Source organism: Rhyacophila brunnea, unplaced genomic scaffold (assembly GCF_057557595.1).
Source record: "Rhyacophila brunnea isolate RB1 unplaced genomic scaffold, BYU_Rbru_1.0 scaffold_6, whole genome shotgun sequence".
NCBI classification, from domain to species: Eukaryota; Metazoa; Arthropoda; class Insecta; order Trichoptera; family Rhyacophilidae; genus Rhyacophila; species Rhyacophila brunnea.
Window position 1 is genome coordinate 39,255,956 of NW_028233276.1, and position 27,452 is coordinate 39,283,407.

The window sequence follows — 27,452 nt, forward strand, 5'->3', positions numbered from 1 at the left end:
TTGCGTCCAACCACCGCATGGCTCCCCGTGACACAATTTCTCTGAGTGCTTTTTTCATATGAAGTTTGACAAAGGCCTGCTTATTTTTTAGGTGTAAGTATTTTCACTTTTTTATTAATATCAACATCCACAAGATCTTTTTCGCTAGGTATTGAAATGTCAAAAATATTTTTAAGGAAATTGATCATATTTTTCTTTGTAATAAAAGCTTGACGTGTTAATTGAATAATATATAAAGCTTACTGAATTAAACTTAATTACAAACTTACCTTTCTATTCCATTTAATTTAAAGCTCATTGAGTTATACCTACATAAGGAAATTATGGTGATCTCACGCATAATGTCACGTCTACTTATGATAATAGCGATATTTATTTTCTGCATTCAAATATTTTAATATTAACGCAGAATAATTTTTGAAATCATTAAATTAATTTAAGTTGTCTAGAATTATAATTAAGATTTTGCAATTTTGTCATTTTTTAGTTAAATATACCAAGTGATTCTAAAGGTATTAATCTATATAGAGAAAAAAAATTGTCTATCAAAAATCTCTTTAAACCATGTGAATATTGTTGACAAACACTTTTTTTAGTCATCAAGCCTTTCTGACCAATCAGGTAGCTCTATTTCTCATATTGTGCTGTGTGTCTGCAGTATTATATATATATATGTAAAAAGTAATTTAAATCGGCTTACTTAATTATTTAATATTCAAGGGAGTTAAATACTTTTCTTCTAATTACAAAAAACAGTAGGTACTCTGGTGGTTTATTGGTATTATCTCAAAACTCGATTTTTGGAATAAATGCTTTATGACTCTAGGCAACTCATTTATTTATATAACCCATGATGTCGGAGCATTTACGCATCAGGCATATAATATTGTGGATCCCGGGTTCTAATCCCGGGTCTGGAAAATACATACGTTATTTTTAAATGTGTTTTTGTACTCAGAGTATGAAACTAATAGGTTGATCCATCCATTTCTCGTAAAAAGTAAAAAATCTGTTTCTGCAAAAAATGTTTTTTTGTCTCTTTTGTAAAATTTGCGTAATTCAAGATAAGTGTTAAGATTGCACAATTATTACTGTTTGTATTTTTTTTATTTTTCGGGATTTCGGCCTTTGGGATTCCGGCCATTCGGGATTACAGCATTCGGGATTTCGGTCTTCGGGATTTCGGCTTTCAGGATTTAGGCTTTTGGGATTTCGTCAAGCACCCAAATTATAATATATATTATAACGATCAAAACAATGCACTTTGTGAAGATCTATATAACTTAACATATAATATTTTTTAATACAAAATCTGCATTTAGAATAAAAAAGAAAAACCAAAAACGTTAAAAAAAACTTTTCCATATAAACCGAGACTGTAAGAAAGTTAAAAAAAAATACTGAGATAAATGACGAGGTAGGCTAGGCTGCTCCACTGGGAAACGGAGTACTGGTAGCATCCAGATTAGATGTGCAATCAAGTGAAGCACCTCTTTGTAATTACGCCAATCAGCGACGACTGACGTATAAGCTCACAAACTCAAGAGTTTGTAACAGGGTCGTACTAGTGTACCCCCAAGATTCAGCGGAGATATCGAGTCGCAATGCTCAAAAATCGACACCTATGGACTCAGGTAAGATGCCACGTCTCACAGCCATACATGACTACAGGTAGTACGCATGCACTGAACAAACTGCATTTGGACTCATTAGTCACTGTATGTTATCTTTTCCACTACTTTTCCCACGGTGGTCGGGTTCTGTGAAACTTTGACTCGCATGTTTGATCCCACGTTTGAAGAAAAATTTTGTATTATTTTTTTAATGCAAAGACCCTGTGTATTGCATGAATAACTAACAATGATTCCTCGTAAAAAAATGTTTATTAATACGACCTCTATATTTCAAAAACATCTTCTTAGAACTAACATGCTCCTCCCATTTTTAACCGCACTTATATTATAAACTAACAAACTCCTCCCATTTAGTCGGCAACAGCGCTTCCTTACGTAGCCAAGAAGATGTTTTCGCACAGTACTTTGTGGCTGCCCATATCCTCCGCTTATGAGTGAAAATGGTAAATAACTTTTGATACATATTTTTCAATGCGCTAACGTCCAGAATATTATTTTTCTCTGCGGCTTTATACACAATAAATAAAATATAAATTGAATATAGATATTCTAATGGATTTAAGTTTTGTACATATATATAAATTAAAATGTTTATATAAGGATGTACTGTTACTGACGTAATATATACATCGGTAACACATTGAAAAGATGAATTATTGTTGCAATCGTAAATAATTGGCCACCAGAGAGCCTGTTTGATTTTTATTTGAAATCCACGTTGTTTTAATTCCCGCCTTACAGAGAAAACTTAACTAAGCGCTTCCGAATTCATATATCTGGGTTCATTAAAATTTTGCTCTTATTCCATGCTAATATGAGTAAGATTCCATTCAATATTCAACATCAGCTACAGGCTTATTTTTCGGGTTGACAGAGCCTGTTGTAATCTCGAGCCCCGCCAATAATCTGAAAATCAATTCCATAACCGTACCATGTATAATTACGATATAAATTTGTTTTGATATAAAATAGTATCAAAATAAATGTGTTTGGTTAGACCCTACTGTAAATTAAGTACATTATTATCAATTAATTATCCCTCGAATCGAAATTATATTGCATTTCCTGCCATTCGCTGTAAAGTACCATACGCCAAAAATGACACTACATACGTATATTTGTAGGCCGAACATTATACAAATTCGTACGTATTCATTGTATGATCTGTAATGCATCTAAAATGTATTTAGTTTTGAAGGATACACATCGAGTGTCTAATAACGATTTTCTAATGTCAATACCCTGTATCTGACCCATATGACGCAAATGACTTTTTGATGTAGGAAAACCAATATAAATATTGCCCATCGACTGCGAAAGTCCCATATCTGTAGTTACGAGTATTTTATCAAAAATGGTACAGCCGTTTTACTAATTTCCCGTATTCGAACATTGCAGGAACAAGCCTGTTAATAGCCCGTACTTGCCTCTAACCAACCTGTCAAGCGTGTTGCATGACGTGTGTTGAATTCAGTTTTAAAATGTCACTTTCGAATTATTTGAAAGGTAAAACAGTAACTAATATAAAAAATTTGGATGTTTATCTTTATATATAATAATGTCACATTTTATTGGATGTTGTCATTGTATTAGGCAGTATGTGCATTGTTTTACCATTTTTACGTTATGGATTATTGGCATGCTATGTAGTTACAATAAATGTGTGAACCATTAACAGTCAGATACGGGATATTAAATATTTAGTTTTTTTTAGCTTCCTGCCCAATTTGTAAACAGTCACTTACGGGATATTAACATTAGGCCATCGATAAGAGATATTATTCAAGTTTGCTATATTAAAATTACAATTATTTTATTATGTGTAATCTTATTTTGGGTATTTTTTTTTTATAAAAAACATAAGCATACTCAACGTAGACATAATGATAGAATTGAATGTGTAATGCGTGATGATTTGAATGGTACAAAAGAATAAATTAAATGTACATGTCAAGTTACGAAGAGTACACATCGAGTTTTCAGTGAGCGGGATTCAAGTTTGATGCGCTGTCAATGTGTTCCTCCCAGTACAATTTGTACGTGTCTTGAAGATGCTTGGCGTGCGACAGATTTCCCAGTAGAACCATTGTTCATTACAATGCAAAGAGAATGCGCAAAGTAACAGAACTCTTGTCGAATGATATCGAGAGATGAATGTATATAGGGATTTGGCACCGTATTTCTTTTACTCTTAGTGTTTTTTTTCACATACTTTCCATACGTAATAAGGTTTCAAGTATAATACAATTGATAGATAGATAGATACTTACTTATATTGACTCATTTTATCGACGCTGGCGGCAATCAATTCCTGAGAATAGATTGATTGAAAACGTGGTATATTTTACTAAGCTATTGGCATAGTCGTATAGAGAATAGTCATTTTTGAAAAAAATACCATAATATTATGTATTTATCGTGTTAATTTTTAAATTTTGATGGAATTTTAATTAAAATTATTATTGATTTAATTTTTTTACTATTCTATTTAAGTCGCTTTTTGCGACTCGGATATCCCCATTTGGTATTTGCAGCACACTGTTAATGCACACTGATAATGGATACAGTTAGAATATTACATATTATATAAACTATTTATTGAATTTATCTAAGATAGTAATATAAAAAAATTGCGAATGAAATAATTATTCTAGTAAAATGAATTACCTAATCAATCAATAATTCAATTCCATGGTTAAACAAAAACAAATGAAATATTGAGCATACATAATTCGGAAAACACTTTTGAAAAAATTTAGTCAATAGAAAAAAAAATTCGAAAAAAGTACGGCACCCAGCAGGAATCAAACCTGCGTCTCTTGGGTATCACGCCCTGTAAATTATCACTATGTTACGACTGCCATGTTGAATTGCGACAAACTTTAACGATTTGCTTGTTGAATACCTGCTCATAAGCGCCCTCCAATGTCGCGATTAAGGATGGCAGTCGTAGTATAGTGATAATGCACAGGACGTGATACCCTAGATATGCAGGTGCGATCTTACCGGGTGTCTTACTTTTTTCGAAAAAGATTTTTTCTGTTGGCTATATTCTCTCATGAGTGTTTTCAGATTTATGTAATATTTTCAATAATTAGATTGGTATATTCTTAAATTTTGTGAATTATTCGATGAATAAAAGAAATAGTAAATTAAAAGTGAAATTTTGTCATAGAAAAATTACAAAACATCTGAATTTTATAGCACTCTCTTAATTAATGATTTTGTAAGTAAAAAGTTATAAAACCACGAATAATATTGTCATTTCAGTAAAACCGTGTATGTTGGGACTTTTTGTATTATTAAACAAACTGTTTATTTTAAATTACAATCTCTCTGTTGTCAAAACATATATAAAACCACCAAAAGTCACCAAATACAGGATTCCAGAATTGATAACTCTAGTGTATACTTTTAGCTTGTTCAAACAATTTTTTCCATTACCCTTCCGTTGTTTCATTCAGTTGTAATATTTCGTTCAGCTCCAAATTTAATTTTGCATACCTATAATATTATATTATATCAAAATTGTAAACATCTGAAACCAATACTTGTTCATTATAAATTACAACCAAAGTTAATTACATTATGCGGTTAATACTTAATTTGTGATATCGTTTTCCAATAAAATTAATATATTTTTTAATAATCACAAAAATTCATTACATTACACTACATATTTTTTGCTAAACTGATTAAAATTCATTATTTTAATAAGTTTCAATTTAGAATACACAAACAGAGTTTGTTATAACGGAACATTAAATTAATTTATCTTCGTACTCTTTATCAAGTACATGTCGGTGGTAGAATCTACGTATAATTTGTATTATTTTGTATTTATAACTAGCGATAACCCATGACTGCATCTTCGTCCAAATACGAAAATGAGGATATCGACTGAGTGCATTTTTTTCAAATGAATGAGATATGCAATTATTGCATGGATGCGCTTAGTCGCGCTACCCAGATATTTCATGTGTATAAATATCCAGTCAGATGACTTTAGAGAAATACATAAAGATTTGAAAGGTGGAGTGAACCCGCGTAATCGACCATGGTTTGTTTTAGATGCGCATCGTCTACTCGGACCCTCTACTTCTACTTCTCTTCATCATTCCACCGCTATCTATGATGAATTTTTTCGTGTGAAATAGTATCTATTATCTATTAACTTAGAAAACTTTTAAATTTTCAAATTGATACTGGTTAAACTAAGTGTTCTTTTCATATAATAACAGAATATACAAACAGTTAAACGGGTAAACAATGATTTTAAAAATAATTTCTTAGGTATCATGAATATTGTCAAAATGATGAATGCTCAAAGAGTAAAAACTTTAAAATCAACCCTTATTATTAGTATAGATAGATATATGTCTTAAATAGATTCGTATTATATACATAATAAATACCACAGAAAGTATATTCGAACAGTATCTTCTTGGCTATGTGTTAAAACTATGAACTAACAAGCTCCTCCCATTTAGTCGACAACAGCGCCTTCAGGCTTTTGCCTAAATCTTATTGTTGGAGAGTAGTAACCTGTATCAGTTAACGCTAAATCTTTATTTTTTAAATGAATGTTTATTAAATAATACTATTTCGTTACTACACCAAGCTAGTTTGATTTTACCACAATCTTTAAAATCCATATTTTTCCTTCTGTTGCTACAAGCGTTGCCCACCTCTAACTCCTGCCTTCGACAAAGTCAGTCCAAAACTGCTTCCTTCCAGTTTTGAAGTCCAAGGTCTTAACTCTTCTTAACTCCAAATTCTAAGTGATATTACTTACGTATAACACTTTATTTAAAAACAACTATTTATTGAAAAATTGATTAAAATAATAATAGTAACATCATTGTAAAAAATAAACCTACCAAAAAATAATATTATCGTAAATTATTTTAAGAGACGTACATGCTAAAAATAAACACTTAAGTTTTAAAAGATTTTTTTATCACCAGACTTCAAAGATTTCTACGTAATGTACAGTAAGTGATTGGTTTGTAATGATTTTAACAGGAATAATATTATGTTATAATGAAATACGTCAAAATGAACACACGTGTTTGGGAAATATGGCATTTCTATTAAATTTTCACGTTACCAATATGTGAATAAATTTTCCAATCTATACACCTATATTATAATATTATGTCTACCTAAAAATCACATCAAATAATATGTCACATACAGATTTTGTCAAAATATTCTATTAGGCTTTTTTCTTTTTAGATTATTTTTTTTTTGCCATAAATAGCTTGACTGAATGTGTGGAAACACGTCATGTATGTAAGTATAAAATGGTAATTTTTATTGATAAATTTACTTACAATATTAATAAAAAGGAAAATTTATATATAATAATAACTATAAACACAAATAGTAAAAGAGCTTTTTAAATATTTACATGTGTATTTATTTTAAAAATTTCTTTTAATTCTTATATATTTTTTTATAAATAATATAATATATTCATTGTAAATATTTATTTGACACATAATTTTTTTTAAATTGATCTGTCAGCATTTTATAATGTAATACAATCATCATTATAATAATGCTTTTACTAACCCACAAAAAGTGATGTATTTCAAATTTAAAAAATGTGCTTTAATATAATAGGTATGTATATATTATTATGACTAGGCTTTTGTTGATAAATCTAACGTTTTGGCATTGTGGTGACTTCTTTGGCTTATATAATTACATTATATAATTAATATGTGTTGTAATTTATCTTATTTATGTGTGTAGTATACATTTTATAATATTAGATTGTGAATATTTTAAATTCATGTGCATTTTTTTCTTTATTAAATATAATACTGCCAACTTAAATGTGATGCAATTAATTTTTTTTACACTAATAATACAATTACACAATACATAATCATATTTGGTTTTACTTTAGATACAATGGAATGTAAAAAAATTAAAACTACTTTTATTTTTTTAATATCTAAGCCGACTGAAAGTGAAGTTATCAGTAGTATTCATTTAATACGATATAAGCTGCCAGCACTATGCACAAGAGTGATGTAATTCTTTTATCTGAAAACAAAAATAAACATAATAATTAATTAAAATTTTAATATTCAAATAGTTAGTTCCAGGCATCAAATGGCGATTGGAGATACCAAATATTTGACTCCTGACCATCACACCAGTCAATTTGTGACTGGTCACTGTGGGTTCGCTGGCAAGCTCTTTGAGCTTGGACTTGCAGGCCGTCCGACATGTCCATGCGGAGGGGAAATACAGGATGCCAACCACATCCTATTAGAATGTCTGAGTGCGTGTTCCGAACGGGAGAAGATGCTCAGGTTGGTCCAACTAGCTGTTGGGCCCATCGAGCCGTCTGACTTGGTTGCTACTAAGGCCAATTATCTTACATTTAAAAATTTGCGGCGTCTTACTGCGGGCGTGAAGATCTCTTCACATAATCTTTGCTGTCCGTATGATAAGTTTCATTTTCATATACCTTAAATTTATTTTATTTTTCGTAATTTCCATGTGGTTTTCACTTCCTGGCACCTTGCATTAGAGTAAATTCTTTAAACCTTGACCTCACCTTGAGCGTAGCAACCTCAGTCTTGGGTATTTTCTCCCAGGGCATTCCTAGGCAAAATTGAAATAGATGCTTCACATCACCACTGTGGGGTCCCGTGATACGCTCGATTAAGACCTAGTGTGGTGCGGGGCGGGTTTTAGTTTGGAGGGATTATCATTAATAGTGAGTAGGTACTATTATCTATTAAAGATAATAATACGTTGTGTTATGTAAGATTTTGTCAAAGAAAAATCAAAATAACTTAAGAATTTAACATATAATATAATATATTATTATAACATACTCCGGCAAAAATATTGAGTACCTCCTTAAACCAATAATTACTGATAGAGATGAAGCTGTCTTAAATTGAAATGGGACATCATTTTGCTTTTAATAATATAGAGTTTTAATAAAAATAAATGTCCTATTTATTATATTCAAATGTCTTGAAATGAACATACTTTGCAAATTTCTATTTTCTACTTCAAAGAAAAAATACGTCATGATTTAATTCACCACGTCATTATTCTATTCAATAGGTATTTTACAACATAATATTCAAGTAAAAAGTGCATGCTCTATAAAATATAAATAAGGCAGTATAATAAAATAATCTTTACCGGCGGAATTTGGCAAAACCAGTTTTTGATTCCTTAGCAGAAGTTGTGGAGCAACCAGAGTTGCCACTGCCTCCGAAGTCACAACTGTCTCTGGTATGGAGACTACACCAGCAGAGCACTTCAAGTGAAGTGTTGCACCATTCCCAGCATTATTTCCTCCTGCTGCGCTGGCAGATGGTGACTGGAAGTGTTCCAGAGTGAGCGTGACGACAAAACGTGCGGATGTGTGGTAAAGCTTATCGTCCAACATGTCTGTTTTTCGAGTTATAAGATTTTCATCAACCTGTGTTAAAATTTTACTTCATTAATCGCATATTTATATAATTAAATTAAATATATTAGAATATCAGAGAGCAATTTTATTCAAATAGTACACCTCAAGTTCGACGGCACCGAAGCTATACGATAACAAAATAATTTAAGAATAATCTTAATTCATCCGTGATGGACAATCACGACAATAAATTCTTATTAGCTTATTTTTTTCGTCATCATCATCATCATCATCATCATCATCATCATCATCATCATCATCATCATCATCATCATCATCATCATCATCATCATCATCATCATCTGAAGAGGTCGATCCACTGTTGATGAAAAATCTCCCCTAACTCCCTCCACTCTTCTCGGTTTCTAGTTTTTCGTAGCTAATTACATCTAGCGAGCTTTATGAGTTCGTCTATCCAGAGGGTTTTAGTGCGTCATTTAGTACTATTTGGGTATAATAGCAGCATTTATCTAGTGGTTGTCTATTCGGCAAGTGATATGTCTAGCCCATTGTTATTTCATAACCTCTATCACATAGCGTTCGTATCATAAGTATACCATAATGAAAATATATAGGTACTATAAAGAAAATCTTTAAAAAAGCTTGACTATTTCAAAATATTTCCTATTATTATTATTATTATCATCTGAAGGGGTCGAACCACTGTTTGATGAAAGGCATCCCCTAATTCCATTTACTCTTCTCGGTTCTAGCCATTCGCTGCCACTTTCATCTAACTAGTTTTATGAGTTCGTCTATCCAGAGGGTTTTATGACGTCGATTAGTACTATTTGGGTACCACTGTATAACAGCAATTGTCGATTGTTTGTCCACTCGCCAAGTGATACATCTAGCCCATTGCTGTTTCATAACCTCTATCACATTGCGTTTTTAAATAAGGTTAAAAAAAAGCTTAAATATTTTAAAATCTTTCCGAAACACCGTAAAATACACATTATGGTTGCCATAATTTTATATTGGCTAAACATTGTTTTAGTAAAATTTTCAGGCTTTTAAAAAATCCTGAAAGGTACACAAAAGAGTTTTATTTAAACTCAACATTTTGAGTTGTTAAAAATGAGCGGTAAAACAAAGCTTATTTGTATAATAAAATCTCAAAGCGTTTTCACAGTAGGTATGTATGAGAAAAAAACAAACTGTGTTGTTTCCTTTGTTTCAAAAATATATAAAAAGCTGGCGGTGGCATGAAATATAACATCAATCTGTTGACTCAAAGGCGAGAAAGAAATGGCCTTGGAGATGCGATAAGATAACTCGGTTTAGTTAAGAGTATTTACTTTCTAAAGGTCGAAGAACTTTGAACTCAAAGAAAGGTGTCACCCCACCTAAGTCATGAGATTTATCCAGCTGGTATATATTTAAGTAATGATACCGGGGGGAAAGAATGAACTCACAGGTCTTCTGGGTAGATGTGGGGATCCGGCATCACTTCGGATTGCATTTATTTACTCTAGGGCATAAGCAAACATTGATAATATTACATCATTTTTACATCTAAAGAGGTCTTAAATTAGTCACCACACTGTCTTTATATTAGGGGTCGGTTTATCATTATTATCCCGCGCACTAAGCACTGATTCATTTTTTCTCTCACTAGGGAATCGATTAACTTTCGTTGGATTTTTGCGCGAGTCACCGATTGGTATTACAACGATTACGAATTATTAACGATTGATTTAAAAATGGGCCGGGAGCGCCATTAATTGCGCGGGGGCACGCCTCGCGCCCCTCCGGCGTGAAACTTATTTCATGTTGTTGCTTTGGTAGGTAGGTCCAAACTGACTTTTTTTCAAAAGCATCTTTAAATTTTGGCGGGTCTATTCTACGGTGGGGAAGAGAAAGGGGCAGGTCACTAACGGGAAAAACATTTCGGGGCGGGCCAGGTAATAAGATGTATCTTTTCTGAATGACCGTTTACGAAATGTTATTTGTAATATTTTCGTGTAAGTCAGCGGTTCTAAACATTCGTCAGGGGCAATAGTGTTTTTGATTAAATCGCTGATCTGGAATTTGAAACTGTCGGGCACCAGGGACTTTCTTTTTCTTCTGGTGACAGTAAGTATTAACTTACATATTAAACAAATATAAATAATATAATAATCTATGTAGTAAAAATTTGTGAAACGTGCAAGTAAAAAAAATATTTGAATAAAATACTTTTGGCACAACCTAATTGAATTATTTTGAAACAGTCATAAGAAAATAAATTGAATCTAATACCCCATTTACACGCATATGGATTTACTGCTGACAGTATATATTATCGCGGTCATAACAAGAAAATGCACGTGTAAACATGTATTATCATGCAAGTTGCAAGATTGCATGCATGAATCAAAAAAAATCGGAAGCTTCTGAATTTTCACGCGACAGTTGGTTTATTCGATATCTGCACCTGCGCAGTAGAACGATCGTAGCAAACCTGGTGGTAAAAAACCGAACTACACCGCGCAGAGACTCGTTTCACTACCTGGCAAGTTTTACACTACCTACTTTTAAATAACAAGGTCGTGTCTCGCTTACTCTTGAAGAATGAGATTGGCAAGTCAGTCAGCACTTTTACGTGTAAACAATTATTATCGCGATAGTTTAAAATACAAGTAAATCCACGCACCTGTACAGGCACTATAATGAGATGATTTTAAGTCCGGTCATACATAGAGACTCATCTCGACACAGCATGTCAAATTTATCGATGTGATTTTATTGTTATTCATAAAACACATGTCATTTAACGTACGAGCGCACATGCTAGAGCGTGACATGGTGAAAGAAAGAAGAAATAGCAAAATAAAATAACTTAATTATTAAGATTCATGCATTTACCTCTCCGTTATTTAAATACATTAAAATATATGGTGGTATTGATGACAGTGGAGGGGTACAAGTAACATCCAATATTTCTCCAATTGTGTAAGAGTCCCTTAACCCTTCAATCTTTGGGAGCTCAGGGGGTAAATCTGAAAATATTCATCTTTATTAGAGACCTACGATGTATTAAGTTATTTGTGGTTAATAAAACAAAACAAATGTTTTAATCACTCAAGATATTTTGATAACAATCAAAGCTAGATTTGTTCATTTAACTCTTATAATATAATTTAAGCGGACAAAAATAGTCGCTGTTATTAATAAACTGCTGCATTAATAGTTATGTGTTGTGTTTTATATAATTAAAGTTTTCAATAAGATAGAAAGTTAACCACATTAAGGTTTTTTATAGTTAATACATTAGTTTATATCGTCTCTCTGAGATGCCGTACATTCTTGTTAATATGAGAGCTTTTCCAATATTATTTAAATCGTCAAAGCATGTATATCGCGTCAGACCATGGATGACTTAACTTTTGCGTTCTGGTAAACGTCATAAGTTCTAAATAAACTGTTTGTGTATATTTTATAAATAATATTAATTTATCATTTTAGTGTGAATTCACGATAAACCCGAGAAACATTTTAGTTTCGTAAGTTTTCACAAATATTTATCATTCTGTTCCTATTTAATATTTTTTAAGGGATTTATTTTATTCCAAAAATAGCTAGCCACCTACAAAAATTGGCCGACAGTGAAAATGTTAAATCACATACATAATATTAATCACACCTACCGATATACAAATAATATTATGACAAACTTTTGGAGGTAATCAATAAAGAAAATCCAAAATTAAAATGCAATTAACAACGCATCAAAGAGAAATTCTTTACATACTGCATAGTTTTTGTGGTGTAAGAGCTATGCAAAATTTTTCCGATCGTCCCAATTTTGTTCCAGTTTAAATTTTCATTTGAACCACCTTACACAAAAAAGCAAGGGCGTGGTTATTTAAAAAAATATGTAATTGTAATTTTTTGGGGAGACATGCTCAGCGTAGGTCAAAATGGAGCTTTTGTTCTATTTTCAAAGCATGATCCTGGACATACCTTAAACATTGTAGATCGTTACCCGAAACGTTGTAATCTATTTTTATAATTTTGAAGTCTGTCATGTTATTTTATAACATAACACACTAAGTCAAGGAAGTCTTTACGAGGGCAACACTACGCATAAGTACGACCGGATCGCGCCTGCGCACGGGATAGTTTGTACGGAGTTCGTGACACTATTTCCGGCGCTATCGGAGCTAGCGGGCTTTTGACACGTAGGCGAAGCGAGAGTCGTTCTCTCAGTCCTGATCGTTCGAAGGAAGCAGACGTCTTGGCCAGTTCCGAGCCTCGGGCCCTGGGCACAGGGCTTTCGATTTCCTGACGTTTTGGAGACGTGGACGATGATCATCTGAAGGACGTCCCCCCCACGCCAGGAGATCGGAGTAACTCAACGGTCCCCACACGTTTGAAGACGCACTCCTCGATTCCGTCCTGGAAGGAATCGAGGGCAGCGAAAAGGCTGGAGAGCCTTTTGTGTGATCGGTATTTATTGTTATTTTATGTTACGGTCCACCGGAACTAGTCTTTGTTTCGAATTAGCTTTTGGGTTTTTGTTCTAATTTATTTAAATATTGTATCGCATTAGGTGCTCGTGAATCACTTAAGTAATTATACACTTTTATACACTGTAGCCCGCAAGTTATCTTATTTATTAATATACAATTGTTGAAATTTCTCTACTTGCTTTTCATTTAATTTTCCTTATCACAATTGTCTCTATGCATCAACATAGAGTGGCGCTCAAACCGAGATATTTATATTTATCCCATTTATTATGCCTTTTTATTAATCTAGGAACATCCAACGAATGAGTGTAGTGACCGGACAGGTAACTGAGGTCTTAGAGGCAATAAGTCAAACCACCCACGACCCTGCATCCCATTTCCCCGAGTCTCATGCTTATTCCTATATCCCTAACCTATCCCTACATCCCCTATCCCGTTCCTGATCCCATCCTTCCTTAACCCCCATTAAATCCTTTTTCCATGACATTGGCACCCAACAAGCATCGTGTTTCTTTTTGAATATTTCTTTTCCAAAACACGATGACTTACCTCTTAAAGACTCGCAGTTATTTGTTTCGGATTATGAACTCGTTCGTTATTTTGTCCTAATGTTCTAAATTTTACTTGTTCCGATTATAAAACTTTAAATTTTGCTAGTCACGATTTCATACAATAATTGTTACCGTAACGGTATTTTGTTTTCAGAGTCATTAGTTCTAATTATACCGATTTTTGCCGGCTCACTTTTAAATTTTTTGGTTTACCGTCGTGGAGTTGCAAGCGAATCCGCATCGGCCGTGATTTTAGACGCATTTTGATATTTTTTTTTAATCCATAGTACTTATTAAACTTATAAATTAATTAATGACAAATTAAAACGTATTATTTGCGTAATATTTTTCTTAAATTATTCTGGTTCGGTGGTCGTAACTATGTGTGTTATATTTTTCATATATTTAGATAGTCTTTTATTGACTTACGCGGTACTTGCAACAGACGTGAGACTAGTCGATGCTGTACGCGAAGAAGGACGGATCTAAATGATAGATCAATACGTCACGCCAATTTCATTATTGACCTTGTGGAATTTATTTAATTTTGTGTTGTAAGTTACAATTATTCCTTCGCAAATTAATATTAAGAGTGTTATATATGGTTTACACCTAATTTTGAAATACAATTTGCACATTTATCATCAATACATACTTCTTCTATAATTTATGTGATACCCACATTATTGGTATGGAAATGTCAATAGTTGGGCATCGGAATTTGTGTTAACCATTGATTGTTTCAGCAAAAAGTTTGTTTAATGTTTAGTATGGTGCTATAAGTGATTTAATAAAGTTCCAAAGGAGAAGGAAGGATGTTAAACTAGGACGATATCGACATGAACATTTATATACCTACTGGATGACAAGAATTATTAACCTCAAATTTGATAGAACCATTGGATTGAAACATACTATGTGGATGTAACACCAAATCAATTGGACAGCTGGATGAACCTTATTATGGAATGGAGTTTACAAAAGGTCCTTTCGTTCCATTTCTATATTGTGAATAATTAATAATTTCTATATCTCGAATAAAATCATTATCGGGTTATTCCACCATTTAGTAGACAGTCGCGCTGTCATCGATTATTTGAGTGATATATTTTCATTCTTGTTAAAATTTGACACTAAATTATTCTGAATTCATTTCTTCTTAATTATTAACTTTCTATTCATTTTATTTTGCTATTACAATTAATTATTTGCGACGGTAGAATACATTTATTTCGGATAATATGTTTCTACATTGTTTTTCTTACTAGTTTGACAGTTCGATATTAGTTTTTCAAATCTGTTCTTTTTATAATGTAGACAATTGAAATTATTCATCTCGCGTTCATTATTGATAAAATTGAAGTAATCTTTCGTTCATTGAAATAAATTTAGTCATTTTTAATTCCTATTCAATATTCATATTTCAAATTGATTTCTGTTTACGTTAAACGTCAAGCGCGCTTACATTTGCGGTCGCTAGATGACACCTTCATAGAATTTATTTGAAATATTTAATTTCAAGATTCTGTTCTTTCGTAAGAATGATTATTTATTATACATAAATAATTATTTTTACAGGTGAATATTTTTAATAAAATTTTCCTTCTTAATTCCTATATAAAACTTCCGTCTACATATTTTTTTGAATCAATTTAATTTTTTCTCTCCTGTCAATCCTTTCTAATTTAAAGACATATTTTTTTTAAAGCTTTTTGATTTCATTCTACATGCTTTCACTCAACTATATGCAACTTTCCGTCCTCTCCTAATTTTTTAAAAAAGCATATAAGCTAACATTAATTAATATTTTTAAATTCTTTTTTTTCTCTTTTCAAATCCTAGCATTCAGCTATTTATTATTCATAAACATTCAATTTACTTTCACTAAAATTATTAATTACATTCTTTTTGATTTTGCAATTTTTTTATATAAATAAATAATTATTATTTAAAACTTCCATATATGCATTTAGAGTACATTTTAATTTTGAATATTCTCTTTCATTGATATTTGGAAAAAAAAAATTTTTCTTTGAGTATTAAAATGTTTTTCTTTCAAATACAATCTTGAATTGATATTTAATTACATTTACATTGGAACTAACTAAATTATTTTTTCTTTCAATTTAACTTGAATTTAATAATTGATTATTTTTTTTGCTTGTTCAGCGTGCTTATTTTACTGGGCAAATATTTTTTAAAAATGCTGATATTTTATTTATTATCAACTATGTTTGAAACTTTTAGGAGTTGTCAAACCTTCATTCAGTATGACACACAATGTCAGAGATTTTTTCTTTTGTTATTATGGAAAGGTGTGTTTCCGTGCTAGTCACACTCAACAAATTATTTTGGAATTTTGTCAGGGCCGCATTTTAATAATGCCTATTTATTAATATTCAATTTTTTTTGTGAAGGAATTTTGTACTGTTTGGTCTTTTGTCTATTACACACCTCAGATATTTATAAATTATAATTATTATTTTTGCTCTTTTACAAGCTTCTTTTTTGGATTGATTTTCTTTTTATCGAATTAATTATCGCAAATTTTATACATATATTATGTCATTGAGTAATATTTTCTATTATAAAATTCTATATTTCTTTATTTCAATTTCTTTGTGAATTTTTACTCACCTATGGTAAACTATTTCAGTTACTGACTTCTTTCCTGCACATGGCAATACACCCTTGTTCCGGTGAACGTCCATCGCAAAGGTGGTGGTTGCAGACCTTTCGGGAAGGAGGCCTACTCAATTCATACCACACATTCAGCATCTGGACCTACTTTTGGTAAACAAGCATAGTTCTAAAATCCACCATAGTGCCAGGATGAGAGTTATGGTGTTCCCGGAAGACGCAACCGCTGTCTTAGCGTTTGGAAGGGCCTGTCAGTTTAGTTACCTAGTGATATAATATCTATATTTAAAATTACCTACAATTGTCTAATTAAGTACATCGCGCTGGTGATCGTGTGATCTTTATTTATACCAGTTGCCTTTGTACTTGTTTTTGCGTGACGGTTTTGTTTGCTATTTTTATAATATATTTTTTTTATTGATTGTAGTGATTGGTTATACTTGTTCTGTTCAATGTATCTTTGTCGGTACAGGTTGCGGGGAGATTTTATTATTATTTGTTGGCTGCTAGCTCCTTGGAAGTCGTGGGAACTGAAGGTGTCTCACTACTGTCCGGTGTGTTTTAGTGTTCCGGGGTGCCGAAGATGTTCCTCGGACGCGTCTGATTTTTTTTCCTAGCAGTCAACCCTCTTGGTATTTGGGTTGAACTATCGGTGCTGAAGACGGTCCCGTTAGTCCCCTCTCTTTTTGGCGTTGGAATCTGCCGCTGATTGTGTGGATTCCACCGCACTCTGATGTTTATGGTGGTGAGTTGGCAGGCGTGATGCGAATAATAGAAGCGATCGTCTGTCAACACTGATGATGTTGTGCAGCGGCCTGGACTGTATGAAGGAAATCAACCTACTTATCAAAATTCCTTGAGGGAAGAAAGTGGACGTTATAATACGATCTCTTTAGCCTTTCATTTTTTATTTTTTGCAGCCCCAACTTGAATGTCGGACCAGTTGCGAACCATGTTGTTCTTTAATTACATTTAGCTTCCGATGTGTTCATGGTTTCCTCGTCGTTGCCTGGTTTTCGTGTGGTGCTTCCTTAACTTCGTTTTCTAGCTCATCCGGATCAGTTCTCTTCTTGATGGAGCTCTAACAGCAAAGAGGGAGTTGTCTCGAGATGGCGTCTCGGGTTTGGCGGGATTGAGTTGGTCCAGAATCTGCGGCGGAGTATTTTAAGTAGTTAGCTTTAAGTGTGTATGAAAGGGATATGGCTAGTTTTGCTATCGCGAGGTTTTAGAGTAGTTTGAAGCAGAGCCGTATATTCTGGAACGGACGATATCTTGCTACACCATTGTAGACTTTAACGTAGTATACTAAAATCGATGATTAATTTTAATGATATATTTTGTACTAGGAATTCTTTTCTAGCTTAGTTTCCTCCTTGTTCGCGTTATTTTATTTGTGGGAGCGCTGCTTGGGATCCGGACCATGGCTTGGAGGTCCATCACACGTCATTTGTTCTTTCAGGCTTAACAGAGAATCCACATCACAGCTGTTGGTTGTTAGCCACACTGTTATTTTTATTCAGATTAGACATCTGAAAGTAGTATATTTTAGTAATGCTCTTTCTAAATATTCGGACGGTGCTTGACGCACAGTATTTATTACTTTCCGACAGATACGCCCTCACGCAAAAGCAAACTGGCACTCATTGTTTATTAATTAGTATGTTATTTGTTCGAACCAAGTTGGTGAATTTATTGTATTTATTATTTTTTATTATGTATACTTGCCAAAAACTACGGCATATACGATTGAGGATTTATATATTTTTTGCTTTGTGCACTTTATAACTTTTGCCAACTATTAAAGGTTCATCTTTTTTTCAATAACTTAATATCAGTTGAAATCAATTTATTAAATCATTCACTGATCTATTATTATTTTCAACTTAATTACTCAATGCTTATATACTTACTCAAATTATGGAAGCAATTTTAATTTCTATTAATTACTTTATTATATTATACTATCTCTGCAATTTTATCAATTTAATGAATTGAATTAAATTTCTTGAACCAAAATATTAATTCATTTATATACAATATATTAATTTATTATACCATTTCATATATTATTATTATCTGAGGTGCATTTATGTAAATTTTTTGGCTATTATTTCAATTTTTTATACTGATATCAAATCTTTTCAAACTAATAATTATTATACAACTCTTCATATCTTTTTGGAAGCTTTATCTAAATCAATTTTAATACATTCTAAATATTGCAGTTTTACACTGCTGGGTTGAATCCCCACTATTTGTTATGATGTGAATTATCTGTGATAAATTATTATATTTTATTTATTTATTTCTATATACACGAGCTTAGGTGTTTTTATATTTATTAGATCTTTTTCAAAATTTATAAATTATTGGTGGACCGGTTAGGTAGGGTAAATCTACGAGACCTCTCCCAGCTCTTCACTCTTCAGCAAATAATCTTCTTCGTTTTTTGGATTCTTCATAAGCCTCTCCCTCTGTCACCAAATAACAGAGTGGAAATTTCATCTATATGTCTCCTTCGCTTCGCCTGTAGCCGCGCTATCTCTAAGCATGCCGTCCATGATGCCCAACCCCTGGGAGGATTGATGCTATCAGAAGACCCCCCCCGAGAAGTTGACAGTCGAAGTCCTCGCTATGGCTTGTCCTTCTCTTACCGAGGTTGGAGGTAATGTCATGTTATTTTATAACATAACACACTAAGTCAAGGAAGTCTTTACGAGGGCAACACTACGCATAAGTACGACCGGATCGCGCCTGCGCACGGGATAGTTTGTACGGAGTTCGTGACACTATTTCCGGCGCTATCGGAGCTAGCGGGCTTTTGACACGTAGGCGAAGCGAGAGTCGTTCTCTCAGTCCTGATCGTTCGAAGGAAGCAGACGTCTTGGCCAGTTCCGAGCCTCGGGCCCTGGGCACAGGGCTTTCGATTTCCTGACGTTTTGGAGACGTGGACGATGATCATCTGAAGGACGTCCCCCCCACGCCAGGAGATCGGAGTAACTCAACGGTCCCCACACGTTTGAAGACGCACTCCTCGATTCCGTCCTGGAAGGAATCGAGGGCAGCGAAAAGGCTGGAGAGCCTTTTGTGTGATCGGTATTTATTGTTATTTTATGTTACGGTCCACCGGAACTAGTCTTTGTTTCGAATTAGCTTTTGGGTTTTTGTTCTAATTTATTTAAATATTGTATCGCATTAGGTGCTCGTGAATCACTTAAGTAATTATACACTTTTATACACTGTAGCCCGCAAGTTATCTTATTTATTAATATACAATTGTTGAAATTTCTCTACTTGCTTTTCATTTAATTTTCCTTATCACAATTGTCTCTATGCATCAACATAGAGTGGCGCTCAAACCGAGATATTTATATTTATCCCATTTATTATGCCTTTTTATTAATCTAGGAACATCCAACGAATGAGTGTAGTGACCGGACAGGTAACTGAGGTCTTAGAGGCAATAAGTCAAACCACCCACGACCCTGCATCCCATTTCCCCGAGTCTCATGCTTATTCCTATATCCCTAACCTATCCCTACATCCCCTATCCCGTTCCTGATCCCATCCTTCCTTAACCCCCATTAAATCCTTTTTCCATGACAAGTCTTATTATCCTTTATATTTATTTTAAACATTTGATGACTGCATGAAGTATTTTTATTACATAAAATAGTATTCTTTTAAACCTCTCGCTCTAATGTTTTAGAATATAGTCATATTTCAGTACATAAATGTGCAGTGGTGTTAAGATTTTTTACATTTATTAATTTTTAAACGCATTTATAAAACCATCAGTATAATTTATATCGACATTATTATAGTGAATTATTTACGATAAAAAATTATATTGATAATCTCTGTGATCTCAAATTTGACAAGAATTGAGCATTTTATTATTCAAAAAATGGGCAAGATTAACACATTTAAAGATAATTCTAAAGATATTAATTATAAGCTATGTTTTTGACCATTTAAGTGTGATAAACATCTTACGCATAACGATTGCTTTATAAAAATTATTGACCTAAGAATAAGGTAGTGTTTTTTTGAAATACGCCATTTTTTTGGCATTCCCCAATGGTTAAGCTACAACATACGGCCGTAGCCATAAATTGACAACCTATAATTGAAGTAAGGAATAAAATGATGTTAACGCGCGTATTTGAACATGTACCGTTTAAAAAAAATCGGTTAGGTACATGTTCAAACACGCGCGTTCACATCATTTTACTCTTTTTCAGGTATGTTAAAAATTTAGATATATAAAGCTCTACGAGGTAACTTTATGCATATTATGTATTTATAGAGAAAGCTTTTACGTAAATTAATATTGTAGTGCAACGTAAATTTAACGCTAGAGTTGAATATTATTATTGCTCCACCATTTGGAATTATTCAAAGTGGTAAATAAACTTTGTATCACTTACCGGCGACGGTCATATTACTTGTCTTAAGAACATTTCTAAAGGCCGGTCCCTCCGTGGAAACTTCACAAGTGTAAGCACCCGAGGCCAACGGGGTTAAATTTTCAAGAGTGATTCTGCATTTGGTTTTCCCGCAGTCGGTTTTATTACTGATTACAAATTCAACTCCGTTCAGCGGAAATGTCAGCACACTTGGCTGAAAAAAGATCACATCCATTTAATTAGCATTAAAATATTTTACTCAATATATTGACCTAGGCAAGTGATTGCCAATTGGGCTCCGCGGAATTCTGGGGCTACGCGAGGCGTGTTAGGGGCATCGCATAAGCTCTAACCTAAAATTGGGTAATAGAATTAAAAAGAGTTTGACCTTAAACAATGAAGTATAGTAAGGCATGGTTAATTTTATTTCTATCATAATATTTAAAATTTGCACGACAATGTAGTTACACTATACAATATACAGAAATGATTTATTATAATACTATTTCTTGATTAGAATCTCTGTGTTTATTAAACCTGCCCAATAACTTCATTAACGTCAGAGTATAATATGTTCAAAAACTAGATCATGCGATTTATGATTCTTTAAGATAAACTGTTACGACCTCGTCACAAACAATCTATTTCGCGAAGATATGCATTGGGATAGCGATTACAAAATCAACGGCGCTCTGTATAGATTCGGATGATTTTTTTTTTAAATATCTACGGGTGTTGCAGGTTTGAATATTTAATCTTTTCTATGCCGCAATTAGTTAATTGATAGTAATTAACATAAGAATTGGTGTAATTAGGGCGTCCAAAGACGCTTTGGGCACTTAACCGGTTAATGAGGCGCGCGATCTGCCGCTGGACCAAGGAAAATACCGTGACCATTATATGCATACATTATTTAAAATATTGGTCAATTATTAAGATTTAATTTATAGAAATAATATGTACATATTTCGATAAAAAGCCTTTTATAAACAGCCTGTTTTATCATTAAAAAGTTATCATAATTTAATAACATTTTAATTCTGATTTCTACTCAGTGGTGCATTAAGTGACGTAGAACAGTGACGTACCGACTGATTTTGAAGCCTCGTACGATAAAAAATGTAATCCAAATTTTATTTACTAAAGGAATTCATGAATTCAAAGAATTTATTATTTTTATTTTGTATAAATACAATGATTTGATTGCAAGTATTAAATTTATTCACGTCGGTAATGGATATTTTACACACAATTTGTGACAAACAATTTTTTATAGATTTGATAATTTTATGACTGATTGAAACTATTTAAAAGCCTCTTATTAGGTTTTCTGACTAATTGTTTGCATTATATGCGTTAAAGAAAATCATCGCTGCTTCTACTAACTGACATTAATTTAAATTTATTTTATTTTTAATCATTAATAGTTGAAAAGATGGCAGTTTAAATTGTATATAAGTATGTGAGATAAATAACACATTGTGCTGTATTATGTTATTGTGTTATGATTCATATAGAATAATATTATATTATGTGTAAACCTTTAAATAAAACCTTTTACGTTTATCACAATTCCTCATATTTCATATTCTAACAATATTGGAACAATGCCTAGATAGGAAAGTTTTGGACAATATGAATTGACATTCCTTTATCACAAAACATATTGTTTTGTACGATTAGAAAATACCTTTTCACGTTTGTTCAAATACCTCGGAAATTGTTAGAAAATTTTCAAACGTGTTACAAAGGACGAAAACCTTGAAATTTAAATATGAAACTAGCCGTTTATCATAAACTCCATGTATAGTATTTGCTTACACTGTAATGAACATAATGTACATTTAACATAACATAGTAATATACGTATATCCACCTTGCCTAAAAATAAATAATGTACAATGTAATAAATATAATAATTTCTTTATTTGTGTTAACTGTCAATTCATAGTGGAAATGCACTGTATTAAGTGAGTAAGTAAGTGGTTATTACTTCATAATGTTCTTTTAATTTTGTTTTTTGTTAATAACTAGAAATTTTGTTGTAGTTAGGGATTCTTATCCCGGGATCCCGGACGGAAACATAATTCCGAAACATACGGGATTGATTTTTTTTATCAATTTATTTATGGAAAATAAAATATAACAAAAAAAAAATACTTTTAATAACATAACACAGGTAGAATCACCGGATAATAAACAACCATTTTTTGCTGCCTTTTGCAATTGTAACAATATCGGAAAAAACTAAAAAAACTAATACTTGGTAATACTTTGGGTGTAATATTCAGAATAATGTTTCAACTAATTAAATCTTTCATTTTTTAAATATTGTATTTATTGTCGACACAATGTTATTTTTTATTTTAATTTAACTTGTATTTGTATGTGTTATCTTTTCATAAATAAATAAAACTGTTTAACTTTCACATTATTATTTATATTAGGTACAATATTATTTACTCCATAAAACCTATGTATTTCCAAGATTGAACGAACGCAATATTAACAATAAATGTCTTAAATAGTATAAATTATACTAGATTTATTTTTCACCAATTTTATCAATGTTTTTTGAATATATAAAAATTTTATATTAACTATCGAAAAAAATGTCAATCCCGGGATCGTCAAATTGTAATCCCGAAATCCCGGGATCAATATTTTGGCTCGGGATTAGATTCCCTATTTCTAGTGTTCTATTAATTATACCTAATGAAAAATTATTAATAAGTATTCAATTTATTCATTTTAATTACAGAATATGAGTGCCTAATATTTTTTTAATTCTAATATTATAAACGTTTTTGTTTATTTTATATCAGTTAAAAATGCCAAAATCAGTACAAAAAAATCCGTTTTTATTAAAATTAATAATGACCTACAATATTACTAAATTTTATCAAAATCGTAGTAATATCGCTACCTTAGTTTAAGCTATGCGATGTGTTTTGTGATAATGCGATTTATTATGGTTTAATTGATTTTTAACATTAAATAATATATAAACTCTTAAATATATTGATTGTATATACTTTAGTGCCCTCAGTCTAAGCTTATCACTTTATGAACACAAATATCATTATCTTTTTCCCTCCACGGATTGTTTAATATAATAATAAAAAGTTCTAGATTATTTAAAAGCACCTAAGTATAGTAATTTATTATTGTACTCTATACTCTCATCTTGAATTAGATATAGAATATTTGTTTAGGTAAGAGGCATGCAATAAAAAAAACAACAAGTATAGGCAGTTCCAATGCGTTGATCGCATTCAACCGATAGATCACGGGATGGGCTTGAGTCAATCCCACCGTAACCCCATAAAAAGTTAGACGTAAAATTGTAAAATGCGTATACATTTAGTTGTAACATAATATTATGATTTCATTGAAAAATTGAAGAGGAAGCAATAACTATTGCTATTAAAGTATTTTATTAATCAGCTTACATGAAAGTCATTTTAAAAATAACCATGAAAACCCCCTCATTACCTCGCATCATTTGATTCATATTAGTATACAAATGACCTGCGACAAGAGTGAGAGAAAAATAAGATGTGAATCCCAGGCTTTAAACTTATGCAAAGTTTTCCATAAATGAACTTTTTGACGACGAATGGAAAATTTGGCATTCCTCTGTGATGGTAAAATACGAGTACTGTTATATAAGTCTCAGTATCCTCAGACAAAAAATATAATGTGATAGATCACAGCCAAGTTTAGATGCTGGATAATAGATCACAGACTATTTAAAGTTGGGCATACCTGGTATATAAGGCAGGGCAGTATTACGAATAGTAAAGGCAAAATATGATAATGGCTACTGAAAAGAGACCCAATCTATTAATTAAGTTTTTTTCTCTCACAACAAGTTAGAAGTGTGGCGATAATATAAACAAAATGTTTATAGCGATAAAAATACCGTGCATTAAAAATAAAATTAATAATCTTATAGTACTTATATAGTAGAATTTAGACAACTAATTACGTAAACCTTTAATATTAATACGCATAATATAACTAATCAAAGCAAAATTTTAACAGTAAGACGTCATTTTGATTTAATTATCTTTTAAATTGTTTATAATTCAACCTGATACTAAAATATTTATGAAATTGTCGTCATGTGTGTTAAATTAATCATTTTTTCTACAGTCAAACCTCTTTGTCAAAACAAATGTCCAAAACTTCAGATGGGCATGGAACTAATTTGACTATATAATTGGGATTAAATTTAAAGTGACGTTCCAATAAAAATGTATGACTCATGCTTCTGTCAATTATACATTATATTATATATCAAAGTTTTAAAAATTAAATTGGTCAATTTCGATGAGAGTTAATAGACATCAATTTAGATCTATACTTGCCAAAAACTGTCCATATTAAATTTCATTTTTCTAAGAAATTCAGACTCCGTTATATAGACTGACTATATTTTCAATTAGGTCAAAGTTGTTTAAGTCAAGTATCATTCAAAAAGTTCGCGACTTGGTATTATTAAATTTGTCATCCTATTATTTCATTCACAACACTATGAATAGGAACTATACTATCGTATTAAATATAATACGAGTATTTTATGTTAATGTTAGCAAACTTGTTTATGCTCAGTATATTAATTTTCTCGGTAGAGTGACTCTACATGATGTGTAACGATTTGCAACTCTTAGAAGAACTGCCCACGGTATATCACGTTCATCAACAAATCGTCAACCTTTCGGTTGACAGAAAATCGTGCTACTAAATGCACCAATGAAGTTATGGAAAATGTTTTAAAAAAAAATAAAACACCTACATACTACTTGATAATTTGTATAAAGGATGCCGAGGTGGATTACTTTACTTCAAGTGAGCCATCCAACCGCGTATATTGCTCAACTCTCACAGAAATCGGCCGTTAACACTGACATGTAGTAAATAGTAATTTGGAAGCACTAAAGACAAGCCACATCAGCTAGTTTGATTATTCATTGATACTCGTAGTAACTTTATAAAAAATATCATATCACTTTCGTTTCTAGAATAAGAGTTAAAATTTTCTTATAAGACTTATCACTATTTCACTTGCATAAACTTACCAAATACTACATATACTAATTTGGTGTATTATAAAAATATAAAAATTATGTAGGTACCAACGAACGTGTTTTTCACCCAATGTAAAAATATAAATAATATTACAAATATCAAACCTTTTATTATGTAACTGAAATGAAAAGTATAGCAAAAATTGGACTGTTGGACATAAATGATATTATTTTAAGGTATAAGGCTTACACTTAGTAAATCTCGCAATGTGAAAACATACGTATGTTCTTCGGTACTTACCGTTTGAAAAGGCATATATCTGAAGAGTTCATGGTCATCTTTGTACCACTTAACAGAGTATAAAGCATCTTGCCCGGTATCATACGAGCAGTCAAGAGTTGCCGGAAGTCGGAAGTCCGCCAATGATGGAACTTCCACTCCAACTATCTTCAGACATGAGCTACTTCCTGTTATGTCAGAAAAAATAAAATCTCGTGAACAAAACTTAATCATTTTGATATATATTTAAGGATAAGTAGTCAAAAGAATACGGCAATTTTTCAAAATATTAATGCTGTTTGAATAATTATACTGAAATTGAGTAACCATTTTTATCCACATAACGTAATATATTTATAAATGTATATTATACTATAACTAAAACAGTTAAATCGGTTTGATTTTATTAAAATAAAACTATTTTAATTCATTATTAATAATTATGTTAAATTGTATTGCTTCAATTAATTTCCTTGATAATTCTTAGATTACGTTTTATTTACGTCAATGTTACGAAAAGCATACAATAGTAAATTAATTACTAAATTAATGTGCAATTAAATATAATTTATTAAAAAAATATGTTTAAAAGTATTTAAAATAATAATAGGTACGTACCTATCCAATAACAATAAAAATAAATAAATTATTTTTTTAAAGGTCATGAAATGAGTGCTCATTGGACGATTTCAGTAAATTACATGTTTTTTACAACGTTTTTATTAGCTCGTATTCTTGTTTATCCGATACAAATCTTGAAATCGATTTTCAGCTAACTTCCCGACTAGTTAGACATTTCAAACTTTAAGAATATATCAGAACACGATGCCAATGCATTATTTTAATACTTTCAGCCATCTTTAAGCAGAATTGAATTCATTTTCAGTAAATTCTGTTTTGTATGGAAAGTTATTTCAGAAAAATCTATAAAAAGTAAAAGACTATAATTAGTTGCTAAGGAGGTGGTCCTAGCAACGAAATTATTAATATATACGTGC

General features: G+C 31.7%; 1 protein-coding gene across 2 annotated transcripts in view; it reads right to left on the reverse strand.

The window, feature by feature from the left end:
- Window positions 1-7,215: 7,215 nt before the first annotated feature.
- The window catches only part of LOC147065672 (uncharacterized), a 36,940-nt gene continuing 16,703 nt past the window's right edge, over window positions 7,216-27,452 (reverse strand). For both annotated transcript variants that reach the window (XM_085957119.1, XM_085957120.1), the window contains exons 3-7: window positions 26,476-26,642; window positions 21,163-21,355; window positions 11,935-12,068; window positions 8,814-9,096; window positions 7,216-7,691 (exon numbers count right to left, since the gene is read on the reverse strand). In XM_085957119.1, coding sequence (XP_085813245.1) covers window positions 7,624-7,691; window positions 8,814-9,096; window positions 11,935-12,068; window positions 21,163-21,355; window positions 26,476-26,642 — 845 coding nt within the window. In that variant the 3' untranslated portion in view covers window positions 7,216-7,623. The remainder of the gene's footprint in view (window positions 7,692-8,813; window positions 9,097-11,934; window positions 12,069-21,162; window positions 21,356-26,475; window positions 26,643-27,452) is intronic.